Source organism: Microtus oregoni, unplaced genomic scaffold (genome assembly GCF_018167655.1).
Source record: "Microtus oregoni isolate MIOR12 unplaced genomic scaffold, Mior012 000070F_ref0000104, whole genome shotgun sequence".
Lineage (NCBI taxonomy): Eukaryota > Metazoa > Chordata > Mammalia > Rodentia > Cricetidae > Microtus > Microtus oregoni.
In genome coordinates this window covers 6503580-6525823 of record NW_024543977.1, presented here as the reverse complement: position 1 = coordinate 6525823, position 22244 = coordinate 6503580, and the positions used below count along the sequence as shown (strand labels likewise).

The following is a 22244-nucleotide window of genomic DNA, read 5'->3' as shown; positions in this document are numbered from 1 at the left end:
AAGCTGGACCCCTGGGATCCACTGGGGGAAGGACAGAACTGCCTTCTACAAGCTGGACCCCTGGGATCCACTGGGGGAAGGACAGAACTGCCGTCTACAAGCTGGACCCCTGGGATCCACTGGGGGAAGGACAGAACTGCCTTCTACAAGCTGGACCCCTGGGATCCACTGGGGGAAGGACAGAACTGCCTTCTACAAGCTGGACCCCTGGGATCCACTGGGGGAAGGACAGAACTGCCGTCTACAAGCTGGACCCCTGGGATCCACTGGGGGAAGGACAGAACTGCCTTCTACAAGCTGGTCCCCTGGGATCCACTGGGGGAAGGACAGAACTGCCTTCTACAAGCTGGACCCCTGGGATCCACTGGGGGAAGGACAGAACTGCCGTCTACAAGCTGGACCCCTGGGATCCACTGGGGGAAGGACAGAACTGCCTTCTACAAGCTGGACCCCTGGGATCCACTGGGGGAAGGACAGAACTGCCTTCTACAAGCTGGACCCCTGGGATCCACTGGGGGAAGGACAGAACTGCCTTCTACAAGCTGGACCCCTGGGATCCACTGGGGGAAGGACAGAACTGCCGTCTACAAGCTGGACCCCTGGGATCCACTGGGGGAAGGACAGAACTGCCGTCTACAAGCTGGACCCCTGGGATCCACTGGGGGAAGGACAGAACTGCCTTCTACAAGCTGGACCCCTGGGATCCACTGGGGGAAGGACAGAACTGCCGTCTACAAGCTGGACCCCTGGGATCCACTGGGGGAAGGACAGAACTGCCTTCTACAAGCTGGACCCCTGGGATCCACTGGGGGAAGGACAGAACTGCCGTCTACAAGCTGCCCTCTGACTTTCATGTGGGAGTGGTGGACGTGAAGCCCCACCTTGTCCATAAATAAATAAAGGACAATGCACGGGAGAGAAGCTTCAAGTTAGGGGGTTGTTTCTGAAACCCCGACCCAGGAATGAGATGCTGCAATGACACTGCACGTAGGCTCCCAGGGGCAAACAGAGAGGGCACCAGAAGCAGCCACATTCACTCGGTCCTGGAAGCTATGATTTCACAGTAGCTTTGCAGAAAGGTTAATCACGGAGCTTTCTAATTCATCGTTCATTTACAACTTCATCATTTGCCATACTTTTCATAAAAATTCTGGGCTTCACTAAGTAAATATTAAGACACAGTGTTTAGAAAATGTCTTTAAACTGTGCCTCCATTCGGGAGGTCTTCGATCCAGTTGCCTTGGTCTGACAAAGACAGGTTTGCTTTAGTCCACACTTTCTCTGGAGCAGTGTGAGAGGGTCTGTGAATTTTAAGTAGGAGTAGCTGCCTATCAAAAAGAACACTTAGAATTCTTACAGAAGGAACAAAGCACAACACAGCCCCTTAGATAGTTCATGGAAGCCATTTTAGGAGGAAGGCACTTTTCTCAAGGAATAATCTTGCAGAGCCTGTTGCAGACTTAGGTAAGCTGAGAGCTTGTTATTTTTCCTAGAGCCTCCCAGAGTTCTGCCTCTAAACCCACTGATTTGCCTGCCACTGCAGCCACCAGGGCAGAAGTGGCTCCACTTTACAGCTCTCTGACATAGACGGTCACTCGAAATAGTAAAAGCTCTGCTTTCTTTAAATTCAACACGGTTCAAAAAGGGCTGTGAGACGGCTTAAGTAGAGAAGATGCTTGCTATGCAAGCGTAAGGATTTGAGGTCAGAATCCGAGCACATGTGTGACACTCATGTGTAACTGGGTGTATGTGAGTGTGTGCAGACAAGTAGAGAGTGGAGACGCACTGCCTGCGGTCTAGACAAAATAGTAGACTCCAGGTTCAATGAGAGACCCTGTCTCAAAAAAATAAGAGTAACTGAGAAAGACTGTCATTGTCAATCTCTGGCCTCTACATGCACACTCATGTAGATACACCTGTATATACAGTAGTATACATTTTACACACACACACACACACACGCACACACACACACACTCTCTCTCTACTGCTTTTTATACACCAGAAATCTAGTGTCATTGGTCATGTTTTCTTCAAGGGTTGCTAGTTATAGGTAGCCCATAGGTGGAAGTATTGAAGGGACACTGAGGGCAGCAAGGCACATCTGAGCAGGTTGCGGAAGTAACTGCATCTGTACTTGCAATAAACATCAAGCAGCCGCCTCTGGTATTTGATTGAATTATAAACATTGATGAAAAAGTGTCATTAAGGCTGGTGACATAGGAAAATTCTGGACAGAGTTTGAAAAACATACAGCTACACAGTAGAGTTCTACCCCAAACCAAACCAAAGCAAGCAAAGCAAACCCATCTAAGGAAAAAGGAATGCACACAAGGCCCACAGTCACACCTCACCAGTAACTGTGACTGAACAGTCAATTCACAGCCCACGGATGTGTGAGCTAATAAGCTTCCAGTATCCTCTGCTTAATCAAAGCCTCTTAACAAAGGTATTGGCATGCAACTCACTAGAGAGGCTTTCCTGGGGTTTTATGGTGGACAGGAACATGATTGTTTACTAATGATCATAAACAAAGTAAAAACTTATCAATTTGAGAATTCAACTAGAAAACCAGAAACTTAATTAATGAGTATTACAACTTTTCTCTCATTCTTTTGAGGTCAAGTGTGTCTCCAGCTAAAGTTTTTCACTATTTTTCATAGGAGAAATCACTTTCACACCTCAGACTAGTAAGCAAAGGAAGGCATATTCAGACACACAAAGAAAGCAAATTGGTTAAGTTCCTTTTAAATATGAAAGTTGGAGCAATCTGGTTGACACTGCAGTGGATGAAGATGTCTTTACTATAAATAGTTAGCTAGTCCTTTACTAACCTGGTTTCCATTTGGCTGGATTACCTTCATGGGTGGCTCCTGCATTGCAGGGCTGACTGTAGTTGAGTACGTATAAGCCACCTGGGGAATCAGAATAGTCTGCTTGTTGGCAGCCAGTGCACGCAAGCAGGGAACACTGTTCTGGTCAGCAATGGCCACGATTGTGGGTAACTGGGCAGTGACTGTAGGAATAGCAATATTTATGGGGTTGGCACTTGGTGGGATTACATTTACAACTGGTTCTGAGTCTGTAACACAGTTGTCCTTTTGTGGCTCCTTTTTTGCACAAGACAAGTTCAAGGGTTCTTCCTGGACAGAATAAACACTGTTCTGGTAAACACTACTGATAGTCGACCTTTCCAGTAACTCTCCCTGTTGCTTTGGTAGTGAGAGATCAAGAGGTTCTACTTGAGGCTCCTCCTGGGCACCGTCTGCCACGCAAGAGTAACCCTGCAGGTTCCTGGCCGAGGAGAGGTTCAGAGGGGATGGGGATGATGTGCAACTTCTGGAACCATTAATGGCTGATCCTCCTGGTAAAGCCGGGGAGCTAGTCATCTTGAGGGGGCTCTGTCCACTTGTGCTGTCTTCCTGGGGCTCACTTCCATCTGCAGGTTGAGGCTGCTCATCACCCTTTGCAGGGATGTTTACCGTGCCCGTTTCTGGGGAAGGAGGTTCAGGAGACTGCCCTGGAATCTGTCCAGCTTGCATCTTTTCAAACCACTTTTTAACCACATCCAGTGGTAGGTTCACAGAATCGGCAATCTTTGAGAGCTCTTCTGCGCTTGGCTGCGCGTTCAGAGCATAGTAGGCTTTTAATAGTGACAGGAGGTTCTTTAAAGGTGGCTGACTGGGAGACAAATCGCCATCTCTGGCTGACGAAGCAGAGGACTCTGGCTTCTCGGCCTCTGGGGCGGGGGCTGGAGGCTGGGCAGGGTGTTCTGGGTCATAGTGCTTTAGTTCTGGAAGTGCATGGAGGTCTCCTGGGCAATCGTCACACAGAAGGCAAGTGCTAGCATCTACAGCCCCATCACAGCTTCTGTCCTTCTCTGCCTTCACAGTGAGGTCTTCTGGGAACTTCTCACTTTTGCAGCTGTTTGTGGGGACTGGGTTTTCTTTCTTTAAATTCTGAGGAACAACCTGAAGTTGGCTGGGCTGCTCAAGACTATAGTTGATGATAATTTTGGTTGTCCCGTCTTGATCAACCACAGGAAGACTGATGGCAGAGATAACAGAGTGGCCGCCCTGTTGGATGGACGAAGCATGGACTGCTTCTTGCTCTTTGGATGCAAGACTGGCTTGATTATTCTCCAAAACTTGCCGAATTACGTTACCATCTACTGCCACTTTAAGTACATTCTGAATGTCACTTAAATTGATACTTATGGGAGATACCAAACCAACTGTTGGCAGAACAACAGCTTGCACCACACCCTGAGGAGAACTGGTTGCCTGCAATTGGCCACCACCGCTAAAAACCCCATTTTGTAAAGGGGTTGAACAGTTAATTCCTGAAGCAACCACTATGGGTTTGAACTCATAATCCACAGGTTCAGTTTTGATTTGGTTTACAGAAAGCGGTTCTTGAAGGGGCTTATTCTCTATCTTCTGCCGTATCTGTGGGCGCGTGGGACTGCCTGGTGATGCCGAAAGAGATGGTGAGGAACACTGTGACGTCTTGAGTCCTGATCTGGGCCTCCCATTCACAGGCATCAAGCTAATACACTTCTTACTGCTTATGTGTGAGCTGTAGGAACCCGAGTGAGAAAACCGTTTCTTGCAGTTTGGGCATTCATATGGCTTCTCTCCTAAACAACAAAACAGACCCATTACTGAGTCATCACATTCCCACCCTGCCCTACAGTAAAACATAGCAAGACTCTTCTGTGTGCCCATAACATTATTTACAGCATTATTTCAAGTTCAAAACCTACAGAAATGTTGAAAACATGTAAATAGAACCTTCCTCTGAACAGTGTGCTAGCCAAGCAGGAACCCTTCTTAACATGTGCAAGGCATTCCAGCCATGCTCTGTAACGTTCAATAATGCTCAAATATCAAAAGGAACCAGTCTACTCTGTTGAGTAACTTCCTTATCCCATTTCATCAATCTGTGTAATGTTAAAACTCCACTCAAGCATCTGTACAAGAAATTAATGTTAGAGGAAAGAAAAATAAATGTAATCTCCTTTCAGACTTAACAAGCATGCATGTCCTTGATTGATAAAAATTCCCACGTCCTTGCGGCTCCATTGGAAAAATCTTCCCATTATGGGGAGGAAACCTTAATAGAAGCATTTGTAACCACTGACTCCTTCCCACACCCAGAGAACAGGCTCTTGTGGGGAGGGCGGTCCACGACAGCAGCTTCATTTCTCATGCTAGTGGGTATGGTAAAACTTTGTGTTTATGTTCAAACACATTAACTTTGGTTCACTCCAACATTTGTGTGAATTGGCAGGAAAAACAGCGTGAAGTTAGAGAAGCCCCTGCTGGTGGAGGCCTCCCTTGAAATGCTACCTAGAGTCTCCAGGACATGGACACAAGGCATTCTTTCTCCTCGGCCATCAGATACACTTTAGGAGGAAATTTTGAGAAGTACTGAGATAAAGGCAATATTGTCACACAAACCTAATTTTAAAACTGTGTTTTTAACTCAGTTACAGTCTCTTAGCTGTCCAGCCGTCTATCAGAGCATGGGTCACATGGACACTCGGACACCATGAGAGACTTGCAGCTCCTTAGGAAATGCGATGGTGCTGATCTCTCCAGTGTTACAGCAGAGTCATAGTGAGCACTGAGAGGTCAGTTTTAAGTGCCGTTGCCGCTGGTGCCACCACAGCCACCGTTGGTGCTGCTGCCGGTGCTCTGGGTCAAGGCCACAAACCGAGGAAGCATGAACCCGCCTTCTCAGCAATGTGCTTATTTGAAGGACCAGATACTAGCATTTCAAGGGATCTAAGAAGCCAGAACTCTTTCGATAGGGTGTGTTTGCATATTTGACCAGTTTCTGCTTAAACTGTTTAGCACAAGGCAGGTGACTCTTGCAGGAGTCCCGGGGAGCACAGCCAGGCTATTTCCCACAGAATGGGTTCAGATTCTGGCTCCATTATACACCGCTTCCTTAATCTTTCCAAACCTCGGTGCTTTGGCTTGTGAGCAGACAGACAGACTCTTGCTGGGCTGCTATGAAGGTCATGAGACACACAGCAGAACTTCCAGCATGCTTCCTACAAACTGCAGTGTTTCACTTAAAAAGCAATTTTACCAAGGGATAGCCTGAGGGCTGGGCCAGCTGCTGGTTCTCAGGCTCAGGCCTTTTCTTGCTCTCCCTTCTGATACCACACACAAGGCTGTTTTTTTTTTTTTCTTTAACAAGCAGATCTTCTCATCCACTATATGCTGTCTTCAGCTTCCTGTATGCTAAGGGAATCAGGACCCTTCACAAGCTTCCTCGGGACAGGGCTCTTAACCTTCCCTCTTACTATCCTACCTCTGGATGCTCCTCAGTTTATCAAAATTCTGCCAACAGGCTGCTTGGAATAGGATTCAACGCTGAGAACGCTATCAGATGGCAGTGTACAGTGGCCATGAGATAAAGGGCATGTGCCAATGCCGCTCTGCTTGACAAGGGTCTGCTCGAGATCATCTCCGTCCAACTGCTAATGACCTGATAACAGACTGAATGAGTCACAGCAGTGTCTCCCCACTAAAGAGAAGGAAGACAGATGTGTGACACTAGAGTGGGGGAGGCCATGGCTCAGAGCTGGGGTACTGCCGACAGGGCTCAGCTGTGTCACGAACTAGCCAAGAAATCTTGGAGAAGTTAGTTAAGCATTATGAACCTATCTGTCTTTATCAGAAAATTTGGGATGTAACAGAATCTATCTTATGGGGTTATTTGAGACCTAAGTTAGTGTCAGAACCCTATGTTTCATCATGGTACACAGAATAATTATTCTAAACCAAAGTTACTATGTTGGAACTCTGGCTTCTAGCTTGAGATCTTTATTTATGTTTACAGCGTGACCCAGTTTACCGTGGTTATGGTTTGCAGCCAGTTCAGCCTGGAGTTCTGTCAGGAAGTGGCGCTACTAAAGCAGAGCTACAGACTGGGTTTTAAGGGCTGAGGAGAGGGGTGGTCACATCTTACGTGAGGATTTGCAGGCTAGAATACTGAACCCACAGAATGAATATGCCAGTACTCTGTGGGGAGGTTTGTACCTGAGCACGAGTGCTTTTGTCTTAACTGAGTGGAGACATCAGAGTCTTATGGGCACAGCTCAGCTCCTAACATAGCAATCTGCCCATTAGTGCACACGGGTCTGTTCAAGTGCACACAGGTCTGTCCATTAGTGCACACGGGTCTGTCCATTAGTGCACACGGGTCTGTCCATTAGTGCACACGGGTCTGTCCATTAGTGCACACGGGTCTGTCCATTAGTGCACACGGGTCTGTCCATTAGTGCACACGGGTCTGTCCATTAGTGCACACGGGTCTGTTCATTAGTGCACACGGGTCTGTCCATTAGTGCACACGGGTCTGTTCATTAGTGCACACGGGTCTGTCCATTAGTGCACACGGGTCTGTTCATTATTGCACACGGGTCTGTCCATTAGTGCATACGGGTCGGCCCAGGGCTCACAGCTAAAGCTTTATGGTGATGAGAACAAAGTAACAATCCAGGTCATTTTAGAAAATATAACTATGGACTCTGACCTTCAACAAATTTTAAAAGCTAAAGAAAACAACTAAGGAAAGATCACGACAGATGCTTCCTGAGGAGGTGCAGGTGGCTCGTTATTGGGTGCCTGAACAGTGGATGCTCTTCAAGACACCTGAGGGAAGAACTTGAGTTTGGTGGGGTTTTGTTTTGTTTTAAAGTTTCAATCCATTATTGTCTGTAATTTTGTAAAATCTAAAGAAAATGGATCCAGTGAGATGAGTAGTGGATGTGAGTCCTTCCTACCAAGCCTAGGGGCCGAAGTTTGATTTTTGAGACCCAAATGGTAGGAGGTGAGCCTCACTCCTTGCAAGCTATGCTGCTGATATCATGGTACGTCTTCACAGCAATGGAAACCCCAACTAAGACATTGACTGAGATAGGGCTTTGATCACCAAGCAGGATTTCTCCATTAATTTCAATGTCTTGCTTCGAGACCAGTGTTTTGATCTCTGGAATAAGCTATGCACCCCAACTTTGTTCCATTAAGAGAGACGATAAATGCTAATATAAAACCACAGCATAAATCTTAATCAAGTTTTATCTTATTTTTATTCTTTAACCCCAATTTAACCCAAATTTTAACCCTAAACTTCATGTTTAGCTAACATTTCTTGTAAATTCTAACTTATGCTATTTAAGCTCTCTGGATCCATACTATCTTCCCATGAATTTTATTAAGTTCCTTTTTTACTTTTCTCATGTAAAGTCTATCTTCATTTATATTACATTTACATAGGAAAATGGTTTTTGCTGTATTATATACTTTAGAGGTTAGATACTAATGAAATATCATTCAAGTGAAAAGTAGCAAGTAGTTCTTACCCCTGTGGAACCTGTTCTGACACAGCTGTCACGCTGTACGGATGCAGGAAGAAAGCACATACTCACCACTGTGGATGCGTAAGTGCTCCTTTAGGTGGTGTTTGTATTTGAAAGCTTTTCCACATTCAGTGCACTTGAACTTACGATTACCCCCAGACTGCGTCACGTGTCTCTGCAAGAAAGAACTGGTGTTTACATCTCACACCCCAGGTGAGTTTGATGATTTCGTTGTGTGTCACAGGCCTGAAGTCACAGCAGTCACAAATACAGAGTATTTCCCTGAAGTCACAGCAGTCACAAATACAGAACATTTCCCAGATGTAGAGTGGTTTGTGTTTTATTAGGATCTAGGGATGGTCTTGTCTGCACTCTAGATTAAAGTTAACAAGTTGTTTTAAGAGAGACCTGTCAGTAGAACAAGAACCTCACTGGAGTACCAGGCCCATTTCAATAGGACGGTACAGCTCTTATGTTTGATGTTTCCAAAACCTGCCTTAATCCGATGATGCTGAAAATACTTTGTTTTCATTTTAGTTTGGTTCATATCAGTTGTGTGTGTTCCCTGATGTCAGGACTTTGTCCTCTTCCTTCTTAGGTCCTTATTACTGGGGCTGACATATGACAGAAATGGAGATATGTATGGAGCACATAGCTTGTAAGACATGGAAATGCTCATCCCTTAGCCATATCTGATTTCAAAGGCTGAATGGTCTCCCAGACCTCTCAGCCATCCTTCCTCACACTGCCCCCAAGCCCCACCACAGCTCCTTTTAGTTCACACCCATCCAAATGGCCATCATGGCGCTGCAGACTCTAGGAGTTTGTTCTCATAGTTTGGCTTCAGCTTTGCTGTCTATCTGTTCTTTGGCCGGGGCCCTCACCACTGAGCCAATATGGTCCCAGCTGCAGCAGAGTGGGTCTACTTTCAAAAGTCACACGGACAGCTCTTTGCTAAGCCTCGTCTATGCTAGAGCTGCACCAGTCTCTACCGCAGAAAGCACTGTATGGTGCTATCGGTACTCTCCCTGGGAAGCCTCCTCAGCAAGGTCCAGGAGCAGGTGGTCGTTTCCCCAGGAACTCCTTCCTTTTCTTCTGCTGCCTCCCACGTTCAGTGGTTCCTCTCAGCCTTTACTGTTAGGTGACTGCTGCAGACTCTGGTCCTCTCCTGCCTCACTACCACTCTCCTCTTAGTATCAGATTTTGTGAGTGATGCCAAGGTCCTGAGCAAACAGGTTGACTGTTTCTTCTTTTCCTGTTGACTTTTTTTTACAGAGCTTATCCATTAGGTTAGCAAAGGCACAAAGACTGTGGGACAATGACTTCTATAAGGCCCCTATACAGAGTTCTCCAAAATGCAGCAGGTCTGTGTTCACAATCCTGTGATGTAAGAAGCTGGACATGTGCTGAAACTCAGATCTGTGCCCCAGCATCCTGTTACACTGTTACTTGGCTTGTGAAGTTAATGTCAAATGGGTAGTAGCTTGCTTGCTGGTAGCTGACAGTTCCCAACCAGGACATTGTAAAAAAAGAACAATTACTAAAGATCCTTTGATTTTAATCTTGAATATAAAGCCTACACTTTAAGTGTAATTTATAGTTAAAACACTCAGTTTATAATTCTAGAAAACATACATGGTGATAGAATTAGACTAAGCCATCAAAGTTGAGTATTCAGGCTAAAAGTTCTCAAACTGTATGGAGGAGGCAGCTTCCCTGACTATTGCAGACAAACTGTAGTATTTTATACTTAGTATAGTCACTACCTCCAGGAAAAATCAAAAAATTGCAGCCTCCCCTTGATTTGGTCAGTGCTGAAGTCATGTGGTTTAAAGACCAATACTTATTTTCCTACACAAAACATGTTGATAGAACACAGCCTGGAGTTTCTCAGACTCGGAGGGATACTTGTTATGGTTTACGCAAAACAAGTTAGGATGGCAAGGCCCTTCCCTGAGAAGAACACTCACTAACCACCCTCTCTTCTCTGTAAGACTGCGCACAGGCAGCCTCCGCATACCCAAAGGCCTCCTTTCCCAAAGCTCCCTGAGTGTGGGAGGTGGCTGCCCTGCTCCTTTCACTTACTTGCTCTCTTCCTGACTTGTGTGACGTCATGTGGCGTTCCAGCTGGGTCCTGTATGCAAAGGTGTAACTGCACAGGGAGCAGCTGAAGTTGTCTTCATTCTTCTCATGGCGATACTTAATGTGTTCTTTCAAAGAGGTAAAGCGCTTGTAGCCTCTATCACAATATGGGCAGGTGAGCAACTGGGAAAATGCGTCTGGTGTTCCTGTGATGGAAAGAGATACTGTAACTTAAAGCATCCAAGGAATATGGTCAGCTACCACCAACCCGGGCCACACAGCGGCAGTGCTGCTCCCCCTGCATCTGCCCTCAAACAATGCATAGTCATTGCCATTTATGAGAGAGAAAGCATGACAATAAATACAGGTTAAGTTGCTTAAAAGTTACACAGCAAGCAAATGATTAACTTAGCATTCAACCACAGCTTTCAAATCCCCTGTCTCAGAACCCTAATTCTTTCCCTTTTTTGTGTTTGGTTAACTAAAGAAATAACAAGTAAAATTAGGATTGAGTTACACTGGTAAGCACACACACACATACATACACACACACTGTATGGGAGCTGTTGTGAAGAGTCTGCTCATGACAATTCCATTGTTTACTTAGCACTAACTGTTTTTCATTTGAAAATGACACCTAAGTTACTGCCACAAGTAAGTAGCGCAGTTTCCAAGGTGCCTGGTAGTCAGGTGTGGTAACATGACTAAGTTCAGACCACAAAAGGTGTGCAGACTCAGGGAAGTAGAGCACTTCAATGGAGAATCCTAAATTGGAATACATTACCAGTTTATTACTACTCTCAGTAGTTTCCTATTTTATTTTTATTTTTTTAAGAAATTAGTTCATAAGTGACACCTTACTGTAAATATACTCTCTATTTTCTTCAATTTTAAATTCTTCATAGAAAATATACAACTTAAGGTAGTTTATAATCTTCAGATGCTTCATTATACACACATACTGCTTTACTGGAGTTCGAGTCCATAAACTAAATGTCTTACTTAAAGACAATTCTATATATGAGAGATTGAAACCTGAACTCTAAATGACTAGTCAAGTATGTTGAAATATCTATAAATATATGAATAAAAATCAAATAACCAGAGCCCCTAATTTCACTATGGCATCTTCAGCTGCTAGCTAACAAGGCCACTTCATCCAGAGAGTTTAGTTAGGTACCATTCTAATGCAGACTCTTCTTTTGAACAAAGCCATATTTTATTTTGCATAAGACAATGGGAAACTAGCATTTTGGGACTTCTCCCTTGCCAGGATGCCCAGTGAATCCGACTGATTCTAGGAGTGGTAACACCAAAGGTAAGATCTGCTGCAATTGGTGTTTGCTGGCATGGCCCTGTCCCATGGTTCCATTAACCAAACTGCTCTTCCCCCAGTGCCAGGGAGCTATGCACACTCATTATGTGCTACAGTTTGTCTTCATGATTTGTACAATTAGTAAGCAAACTGTTCATGGGCTACTCATGCTATTTGGATAGCAAGTTATTTTCTTAAACCAGTGTACTGGATTCTCTTAAACATGAGGTATGGATTTATTCTTTTTGGTCACTAGCAAAACCAATAAAAAGCAAGTGTGAATGTGTTTTAAGAATCATAGAAGGAAGGAACAAGGGTGGGTTAATCAAAACTATGAATATATGAAAAAGTCTTGTGGAAAATATAATTTATAAAAGGAGTCTGGATGGGGGTAGTCTGCACAGGTGGACAATGATTCCTCAGAAGACGTGGACATTAAATGAACCATAGCACTAGGTGTTGATGCATTATTGGTCTGGGAGACCTCAGGAGCCCCAAATACAGGTTATTGCCATTATTTTTGTTTGCCCAATAGAACTAGATGGTAAAACCCTAATCCTGAAGACATCACACACTTTGGTTTCAGGACATACAGAAATCAATCTCAAACTTACTGCGAAACTTCCTGCAGGCTAGCTAGCTATTATAGTTCTGGAAGGTGCTACTATGGAGGGGTCACTAGAGAGGGAAAGCTGTCGTCAATTAACTCACCCCCTGGTAGAACCTAAATATTATAATACTGAACAGCCTGGAACAATGTGCCCACTGGAGAAATAGTGGCATGGCTGCTTTGGGGGGCCTTATCCACAGGAGGGAAGTCATGTCTAATACTGATAATCTGGTCAAAGCCTGTGGTTGGGGAGGTCATGGTTATCAGGTGCGAACCTACCATCACTACTTTGCTAAATGGGCATGCTGTCAAGCAGCCTTCTGAGTATTTCGGCCTATACCACCAATTAGTGCTGCTTTCAACCTTTGCTGGAAAAGCTGCTTTTTGTGGCAGGCAGCAGTAAATGGGGAGACTCACAACCAGTCACAGTGCTGAGAATAAGTGGCTGTTACATGCTCAACCCAAAACAGTACATTAATATCAATCCTCCTGAAGTGCATGGAACAGTGTGGAGAGGAAGACTGAGGAATGCAGGCAGTGCAGACAAGAAGGTGTGCTGTCAAATGCTGTCTTCTGGTATGACATGGTCACTGCTCTCATTAAATCACAGTGGTTTATATACATACTTGGTGTGGGAATCCCCTCTGTGTGTTGCTTGTATTGGTTAACGAATAAAAAGACTGCTTTGGCCTGATAGGGCAGAACTTAGGTAGGCAGAGAAGACAGAACTGAATGCTGGGAGGAAGAAAGCAGAGTCAGAGAGACGCCATGAATCTGCAGCCAGAGTTAAGACATGCTGCCAAAACTTAGTGGGTAAGCCACTGCCATATGGTAATACACAGATTAATAGAAATGGGTTAAACTAAGATGTAAGAGTTAGCCGATAAGAAGTTAGAGCTAATGGGCCAAGCAGTGATTTAATTAATACAGTTTCTGTGTGGTTATTTTGGGACTAAGCTAACCAGGTGGCTGGGTTGAACAAGTGGCCTGTTTCCCTGCAGCAATTGGCTACACATACTCTATAGTTCACACACACACACACACACACACACACACACACACACACAGACACACACACACATATATATATGGCTGTTTATATACATACTCTATAATTCAAATACTTTACTAATTCAGAGTAGTTAGGCCCCCACCTGTGACCTTTTACCCAGTTTACTAGCAACAACAAGGCTCATAAGGATGAACATACTAGGCTGATTTATTATTTATGGAACAAATCTGTATATTTGTGTTTTTCTTTCACTGAGGCTTTTTTCAAATTATTTGTTATATAAAAGTTTTACATATATTCAAATAGGTTTAACTTTTTTCTGTTTCTCTGTCATTTCTATTATAACCTCCTGCATCTTGGAGTGAAATGCAAACATATTAGAAACAAACAGTCAGGAATTGAAAACAGAGGGACCATGGGTTCTCTGAGTGTCCTAACAGAGCACAGAGAACTAGTTATTCAAATGAATCCCAGAGACCCTTGAGCTGGCATTTACCTTCTTCAAATATACCTGTTTAGCAAGGTCGAGGAGCAGTCTCTGAATACCCTACGTTTACCTTCTTTATCACAGATTTCATTACAGGAAATCCTGTCCATTCTAGACTGAAGCATACATTTCTTCTCATCACACCCTCCCCCGACAGGATCTTACAGAGTCTGGCTCTGAGCTCATGACACCCTTAGCTCAGCTGCCCTCGTGCTGGGGTTCCATGTGTACACTACCACACTTGCTTCTTGCTCTGCTCTTTTCTTAGAGTTGATTGTGATTTAACAGAGATACAGCTGACTCTTGTTTCAACAAAAGAAACACATTTTTACACTTGACTATAGCATCTATTTTTTTCTTTCTTCATTGTTTTTAGATAAGCTCTCATGTAGCTTGGGTTGGCCTCCAGCTTCCTATGCAATTAAGGATGGCCCTGAATTTCTGATCTCCCTGCCTCTATCTCCTAAGTGTGGCATTACAGGTGTGTGCCACTACACTTGGTTTATTTCATGCTAAGGACTGAACTCAAGGCTTGGTGCATGCTAGGCAAGTGATCTACCAACTGAGCTATGTCTCGGCTCCCTGTTTTCTTTTTTCATGACATCTTTTCTCAATTTCCTCAAAAAAGTTCAGAGTTGATTGCTTGAATATTAAGCTAAATCTATCCACTCAATGGAGAACTCCAGAAAACTGAAGAAGAATTTAAGAAATTAACACTTGATGAATCCTGGAAAATTGCAAGACCCTTCCTATTCTTGGTACAAATATGACTTCACATCACTTATAGGAACACTTACATGTGATTTGCATTTGGTTATTACTCTCGGAAGGGCAGATTGGTAGCCTGTCTCTGATTAGGAGTTCTGAACATATTCTGAATTGTCCTTTCACCCCCCTTTACTCCCTGGGAACCCATACTGATGCGGACTAAAGCACACCCCGAGAACTACTGCTCCAGTTTGGGTGCTCTCAGCTGGACCATCCTATTTCACTTGCTAAAAGAATATTAACAAACAAAAAAAATCAAAGGACAGAACAGGTCAAATTCCTTCTCACTTCTGCCAGCAGCTTCTATTTCAATGGGAGGTGATACAGGCACTGAAGAAGTGCCTGATAGCAGGTCAGCGCCTGGTGTGCATTCAAGAGCAGCCAACAACTCAACGCTGTACTGATTCTCTTGAGCACTCATGACTTTTTGGTTCTCATAGTGTTCCCTTCAGTAGAAATATGTGCCTGCAATAGAGTAACAGAAATAACAACCCTTTAACTTGAGAAAGAAAACAGCGTGCTAAGCTGGCCTCACCATTTTCGTCTTGACCACTGGCTTCTGGTGTGCCCTGCCGCTGGTCCTCATCAGGCGCCTCAGGGTAAATGATGGCCGTGTCTTGTTGGTGCAGGAACTCTTCCACATTAGGGTCATGGTTTTGTTCATTTTCTGCATCTGAGTCACACTCATCATCTTTTACTGAAAGAAACATACTCTCTATAAAAAGCTATCCTACCACAAAATTATTTTAAGGTTTTTCTAAGAATTTACTTATCTTGATAGAACATACCTGAAAGCTAAAAATGTATTCTACTTATTCTTGCAATCTATTCAGTATTTGCTTTATAGATCTCAAGTGCCATAAATATATGAAATTCTCAAAGTCACTTTTGAGTTCCAGAGCCTAACTTCATTCTACCCACTAATAGCACAACTCAGAGAAAGTAATGTGGGGTGTGAGATAACTATTTCTCACTTAGTGATAAACCAGGCAAAAATATATCTTATTGTCTAAGTTCACTCCTTAGTTAACCTACCATGAAAGTTACCTTGACTCTGACTCATTCCCACATACCCCAGCCTTTCAATTTAGTTGTGTGATTACCTAGAAAGTCAACTAAGTAATCATCTGTAGCTAGACATCTAATAGGAGCCAAAGGTATCAAATCAGTAAAAGTTCTTTTCTAAACAAGGCTTTCCTTCTTGGCTTCTGCCCCAATAGTGTTTAGTTTAATCATGGTATTATGGCGGGGACCTTCTTCTTGAGTTCAAAGGTTTTAAGAGAACCCGAATGTGTTCCCTTTGGAATGGTGACCAGGATGCCCTGATACCCCTAAAACAGCTCTGCTGTTCCATCGTCCCTGTTTCCTCCATGGCTCCAGAGGGCATCATCTACTCCATGGCGTGACTAACGACTTCACAAGAGTCAAGGCTCTTAAGCTAGACCTCATATACACTTCAGGCTAGTTCTGTAAAGTGCCCCTTCCTAATAGACCAAGACTGACCCTGCAAGACTGGATCTTCTTAGGATGTATCCTGTCTAGGACTTGAGAAGCAATGATACAATTAAAGTTGTCACTAGATTTTCTGCTTTATTTGCTTTTTAGCTTTTTAATACAGCAATCATTTATCATTTCATGTACACTGGGAACGGTATCATTTAATCCTTGCCAGTCAACACCACATCACTTAGCTTCTCCTGTATTGTATGATTTCACTCATGTCGGTCACCATCAGACAGTCAGTCATCCTGCAGGAGGATGCTTTGCAGAGGTAAGCCAGAAACTTCTGGTTACAGTTCCTCAGTGTCATCTATGCTTTCTGGTTCTTTTCATGCGTAACTTTTCATAGGATCCTTTGGTCTCACTTAATAGGAAGGGAGGGAAGGGCGTGTTCCTTCTCATCCATTGCTTTAATGAGGCGCCCTCCAAGCACAAAGTTACCAAAGTGACACATAAGCAAAGCAGGTCTCCCTGGTTACATGGGTTCTGTGAGGAGTGACACATGTGACATCAAGTGTGGGAAGCTGAGAGCTGAAGCCAACTATGTAAAACTACAGATAGAGGAAGGGGGTGACATTTTCTTGTGATGTCTTCATGAATTGCATCCCTAATTGCTAGCCAGGAGGCGACTAGAGGGGACAAAGACCATTCTCAAACATGGCGTTGGTTGTCAAGGTCAGAATTACGGAACTCTCAATACAGATTAAAGGGAGCAGATATTTAACACAAAAGCTCAGTATGAAGTTTTCTCCTATGCTGACATCTTCACTTTCCATTTGTGAAGCTTTGTGATGGGATGCTTAGAGCAATGAAGGGTGTTTGGGGTAGAGGGTCCCACTGTCTGAAGACGAGGCTTGGCCAATACTTCTCTTAATCCATGAGCAGCTAAAGGAAGTCAGCTGTAGAAAGAGCAAACAGTGAACTTTGCACAGTGCTTCTGTCTGCAGCTATTCCCTAGTCAAGGGTGTAGTTGGAAGGCAATCTCTAAGTTTCTTTTGGTTCGCTATGTAGCCCTGGCTGGCCCTGAACCATGAATGTAGACCTAATGTTGGTATCAAAGAGTCATGTCTCCAGAGCTCCACTGCCATCTTTCCCCTTCCCTAAGAGCCACATTCACTAGGATCTACTGTAGGTTTACTGGCTCCTGACTCCACCTCCTGTTCCTGAGAGACCCTGTAGACTAAAAGGAAGGAACAGCAAAGTCCATTTAGGAGCCTCAAGGGCAGTGGTTCTCAACTTGTGGGTCACAACCCGTTTGGGGTAGGGGCAGAGAAATGACCCTATCCCAGGGGTGGCCTAAGACCACTGGAAAACAGAATATTTAAATTACAATGAATAACAATAGCAAAATTACAGTTGTGAAGTAGCAATGCAATAATTTTAAGGTTGGGGGTCACAACGGTGTTAAAGGCTGAGAACAGCTGCTATAGAGGAACCTTCATACGGGGGCCTGGCATTCTGCAGCGGCTGTAGAGGAACCTTCATAGGGGGGCCTGGCATTCTGCAGCGGCTGTAGAGGAATCTTCATAGGGGGGCCTGGCATTCTGCAGCGGCTGTAGAGGAACCTTCATAGGGGGGCCTGGCATTCTGCAGCGGCTGTAGAGGAATCTTCATAGGGGAGGGCCTGGCATTCTGCAGCTGCTGTGGCTAATACTCTGCTTTCTACACATGGTTTTTTGAAGGGAGAAAAATCTATGTGTTAGGACTTTAAACTGAAAGAATGACTTTCACAGTAAAGAACAGAGATAAAACATTTTGAACCTGGAGCTATGGGTGGGCTGCTTGATGGTATTTTGTATGAATGAGGGAATGGTCCTCTAACTCTGGTGATACAAGATTTATAAATCATCAAAGTTATCACTAAAGGCAACAAACAGCCCTATTTTGTGTTCAACAGTATTACTTTTTTCACTCAAAACTAAGACTTTAAATATTTCATATAACATTTTTATTTTTCAAATACTATATGTCAAGTTTAAATACCTTATATAATTTGTAAGGTAGCATGACAAATATTTGATAACAAGCAGATCTGAATACACTATTCATGCAAGTTACACATGGCCAAGATAAGGGACAAAACATAGGCAGTAGGCACAATTCGCCATATGCTTCATTATTAATTAATTCTTTGGAATTCAAAGTTTCCTTTCATTTGAAGGAAATAGCAACTATAAGTGATAATGCTTACAGGGGAACAATATCTGTTTTGGTCACTTGCAAGCCACAGATCATTTATAAGATGCCGTGGATTGCCCTGAGGTGCATTTTAAAGTTAACAAACATAAAAAAATGAAATAACATGTTAGGAATACCTAACCCAAGGCTGAGTTTGTGTACACACGTACACACACACACACACACACACACACACACACACACACATCATTTTGTGGGAAGTACATCTTTATGGAGTTTGCTGGTTTGGTTTACATCCTAGTGGTCTGCCTAGCTCATGGGCCGTGGAAGAATGTTTGATGCCAATTACAAGTGAGAGATGATAGCAGGTTGGTCTGAATCCACTACAGTGGGACAGCCTTGAGTCTTGGGAATGTGTACTTTTAGCTGCCTAGGAGCAAATTTCCTTGTTTACTGTAACTGAATTTCATTTTGGTCATTGCAATCACAGTTCTTGTTTGTTGTTCTATATTCACTCAACTCATCAACACTCATGATTACCACATAGTTTACAGAGAACCCAGGACACTGCTTACTTTCTGTCCCCTGCTTTCCATCCTGCGGATAACTCAAAGCACGTTGGCAACTAACAACTCGGTTCAAGGTAGTAAAGTTCTGCACTTTTCTAACTTTGGTAAAAACATCATATATGTTCAAAGAATCATTTGAACACTTGATTTTATTATCTGTAGATTATATTCATATGTATAGAATGGAAAATCTGTATTATATAAGCCTGAAATTTTATATTTAAATAACTTTTAACATCTAAGTTTTTCTATAGTACCCCATATACTAAAGTTCTTTACCAGTTAAGGAGGGCAAAATAATGGATAAGGAAACAGACTAAGCCCAGGATTCACAAGCATAAAAGCCAGTGTCACAAAAGCCCTCTTCAAGGCAAGCAATGACCTATGCACCTTCTGCACCACCTGCCTGAGCTGCTGGCTCCAGGATTCTTTCATTTCCTGACCGAAGCCAAGAACAAGGGGTTAAGACAGATCCACACTTTTAGCTTCTGAAATATGAAAAGAAAACTGAGTTCAGATAATATTTTATTTTGAATTTTCCTTTTTAAAAATACGTAGTGTGATTTTGAAAATACAGCTTTATAAAGAAATCAGGTAAACCACTTTGTCATGAAGATATCTCAAAAAAAAATCAAACCAGTTTTGGATATACTTCTGGAAATACACTTGCTTTTGGAATTGCAGGTTAAGTACATTTTACCTAGACTGCTCTGGGACAAGAAGTAATTGAGAGTTCAGATTTTTCAATATTGATGCAAATAAATGAGATAACTTTGGGACAGAAGCAAATCTAAATATAAAATGTTTGTTTCATATACCCCTTATACACACAGTATTCTTAGAACACCCAAAGCTGGACTGACCAGTTATGAGGGCGGGTGTATTTTGTTAGTGGTAACCTGTCATTACACACAAAGTCTCAGAGTTTAGATTTCTAACATAAAGGGACATTGGGAGTCTTAGGAGAACAACTTTATTTATAGGTTGGAAGGCAGAACTTAGAAGTAGTAGAGATCCCCCCATTTCTCCTCCATACTACACATTCCTGGGCTCCAGGCACTACATGAGAAGCTGCACCAACTTCTCTATTAGTCTCCTAAGTTAAAAACCAAACAAAGCTGCAGAGAAACCCTGCCTCAAAAAAAAAAAAAAAAACCCAAAACAAAACTGTTTTGGTGATACTAACAACATGCCAGACACACAGCCACTTGGGGGAAGAGGTTGAAAGCAGGCTGACCTGACTGTCACACCCCGCCCTTCAAACTGGAGGTAACCTGGAGCAGAACTGAACCAAACCTTGTGGTGCCCAAACACACATACAAAGTACTACAGGATTCCGTCCCCTCTATTCCTTACCATACTGTAACAAACAGAAATGGAGGCTTGTGATACTCACAGGCCACCTCTGTACTCACAGTGGGCTAATCATAAAATCTGGTACAGAATAGATGCAGAATAAAGATATTATAAATAAATGTCTACATTGGAGCAGGAAGAATTTCTGTTTTCTATATTCAGGTACATTTTAATTATAATTTGGAATGTGCATTTACAAAAGATACAGGGTTAAAAAATGAAATGGATTTTAGTTGGAGCAGAGTACATGTCCCAGTTATAATCAGAATATTCACAAAATTATATTAAACAACACAGTTATTTATGCCCTAATTAAATTCTACTGAAGATGCCAGTCAGAAATCCTTATTTTGACTTCTCTTAGGTTTGCCTGTTGAGAAAAAGAGCATTAACCACACATCTGATCCTCTAAGCCCGTGGAATACACAGTGGGCCAAGACCTCAGCATGTCCTCCTTCTCCAAGTTTGGCCTCTCCTTCACATTTCTTTTGCATTTTTTGAGGAAAAGGTATTATACCTAGGTTGGCCTTGAACCCCTAGCAATCTTTCCGCTTCAGCCTTGTGAGTGTTGGGACTGCATTCTAGGCATGGCCCGCCAAGCAGAGCCAGCAGATTTCTATTTATTAACCTTATTTCTTATACTTAAGGATAACCATTATATGAAAAGCAGTTAAAATATACATACTTTTCAAACAAACATGGAAATTATGTCAAAAGTTATAAAGTTTTGAGATAGTTATGAAAAAGAATTCTCGGTTCGTACTTCCCACTGGCAAAATGACATGACTTACAGAATTATAAGACAGGCACCAAATCTGCTGCGTATTTATAAGCCTCCTTCTTCTTATTGTCTTTATTTCATTATTTCTTTTTAATGTATCTACTTAAAACATCATGGTAATTGAAAAATGGTTATAGTTACTTCTTATGCTTATCTTTTGTTTTTCAATTAAAAACAAAACAGTGACTATGTACTAACATAACATGAACACTGATATTAATAGTATAGTTAACTTTTGACTATTACTGGGTTTCTATGTATAGTTCTTATATCTAATTAAAAATCTATCTCTGATTAAATTACGTATTTTCTTCATTTATTCTCCTTCATTGCCTCTTGGTATAAGAACCTATGCTCATTAGATGATACTTTAGGATCTCTTCCCAGAGTTTTATTTATTACTCGTGATTTTATTCTTGGCACTTTATTTTTTCAATTTTATGTTTAATAGACATGTATGGGTGGAGGCCAGAGGTTTGTGTTGACTGTCTTCCTCAGTTCCCTCATTTTTCCCTCCCTTTCTCCTTCCTTCCTTTTTGTTGTTTTTAGACAAAGCCGTATTTTTTGAGCCAGGGTGTTTCAACAGAACCTGAGCTCCTCATTGAGCTGCAGGGATGTTCTCTCTGCCTGCCCAGTGGTGGATTACTAGTGCACACTGCCACACCTAGTCTTTGTTTTTGCAACATGGGTTCTGGGCATCTGAACTTAGGACAAGCACTTTCCTAACTAGGCTGTCTCCCCAAGCCAGTAACAGGTGTCCTTAGGGCACTTCATACCTGCTCAGTCTGGTTGTTTTCCCCCAACTCCTCTTTCCTCCCTACGCTTTCCTTTCTCCCGTCTCCCTTCCCACCCCATGTACTTCCCTTCCCGTCATCTCACATGTGTTCCATTGTCTCCCCATACCCCTTCCTTACAGCTTTCCCCCCCAATCAGCCTCTTCCTAGTTTTCTACCTCTATCCATGCTCACTCCCACACACATAAGCACATACAGAGCTTAGGAGCTGCATATGAGTGAGAACAGGTGGACGCTGTCATCCTGAATAGGGCTTATCTGTTCTAATATAGTGTTTTCTACCCATTTTCCTACACACTCAATTTTCTTTATGGATGATGTACACACATACCATATTTTCATTTTGCATTTAATTTGCTGATAGACATCTAGGCTGATTCCATCTCTTTGCTATTGCGAATAGGGAAGCAATGAAGATGGAAGTGAAGGTATGTCTGTAGTCACATCGGGAAGA

General features: G+C 43.0%; 1 protein-coding gene across 2 annotated transcripts in view; it reads right to left on the bottom strand.

The window, feature by feature from the left end:
* Zeb1 (zinc finger E-box binding homeobox 1) overlaps window positions 1–22244 on the bottom strand; it is a 165265-nt gene that overhangs the window by 5230 nt on the left and 137791 nt on the right. The window contains exons 3-6 of one of the 2 annotated variants that reach the window (XM_041641528.1): window positions 15187–15348; window positions 10463–10665; window positions 8447–8552; window positions 2835–4639 (exon numbers count right to left, since the gene is read on the bottom strand). In XM_041641528.1, the coding sequence (XP_041497462.1) occupies window positions 2835–4639; window positions 8447–8552; window positions 10463–10665; window positions 15187–15348 (2276 nt within the window). The remainder of the gene's footprint in view (window positions 1–2834; window positions 4640–8446; window positions 8553–10462; window positions 10666–15186; window positions 15349–22244) is intronic. The other variant, XM_041641529.1, reaches the window with a different exon arrangement.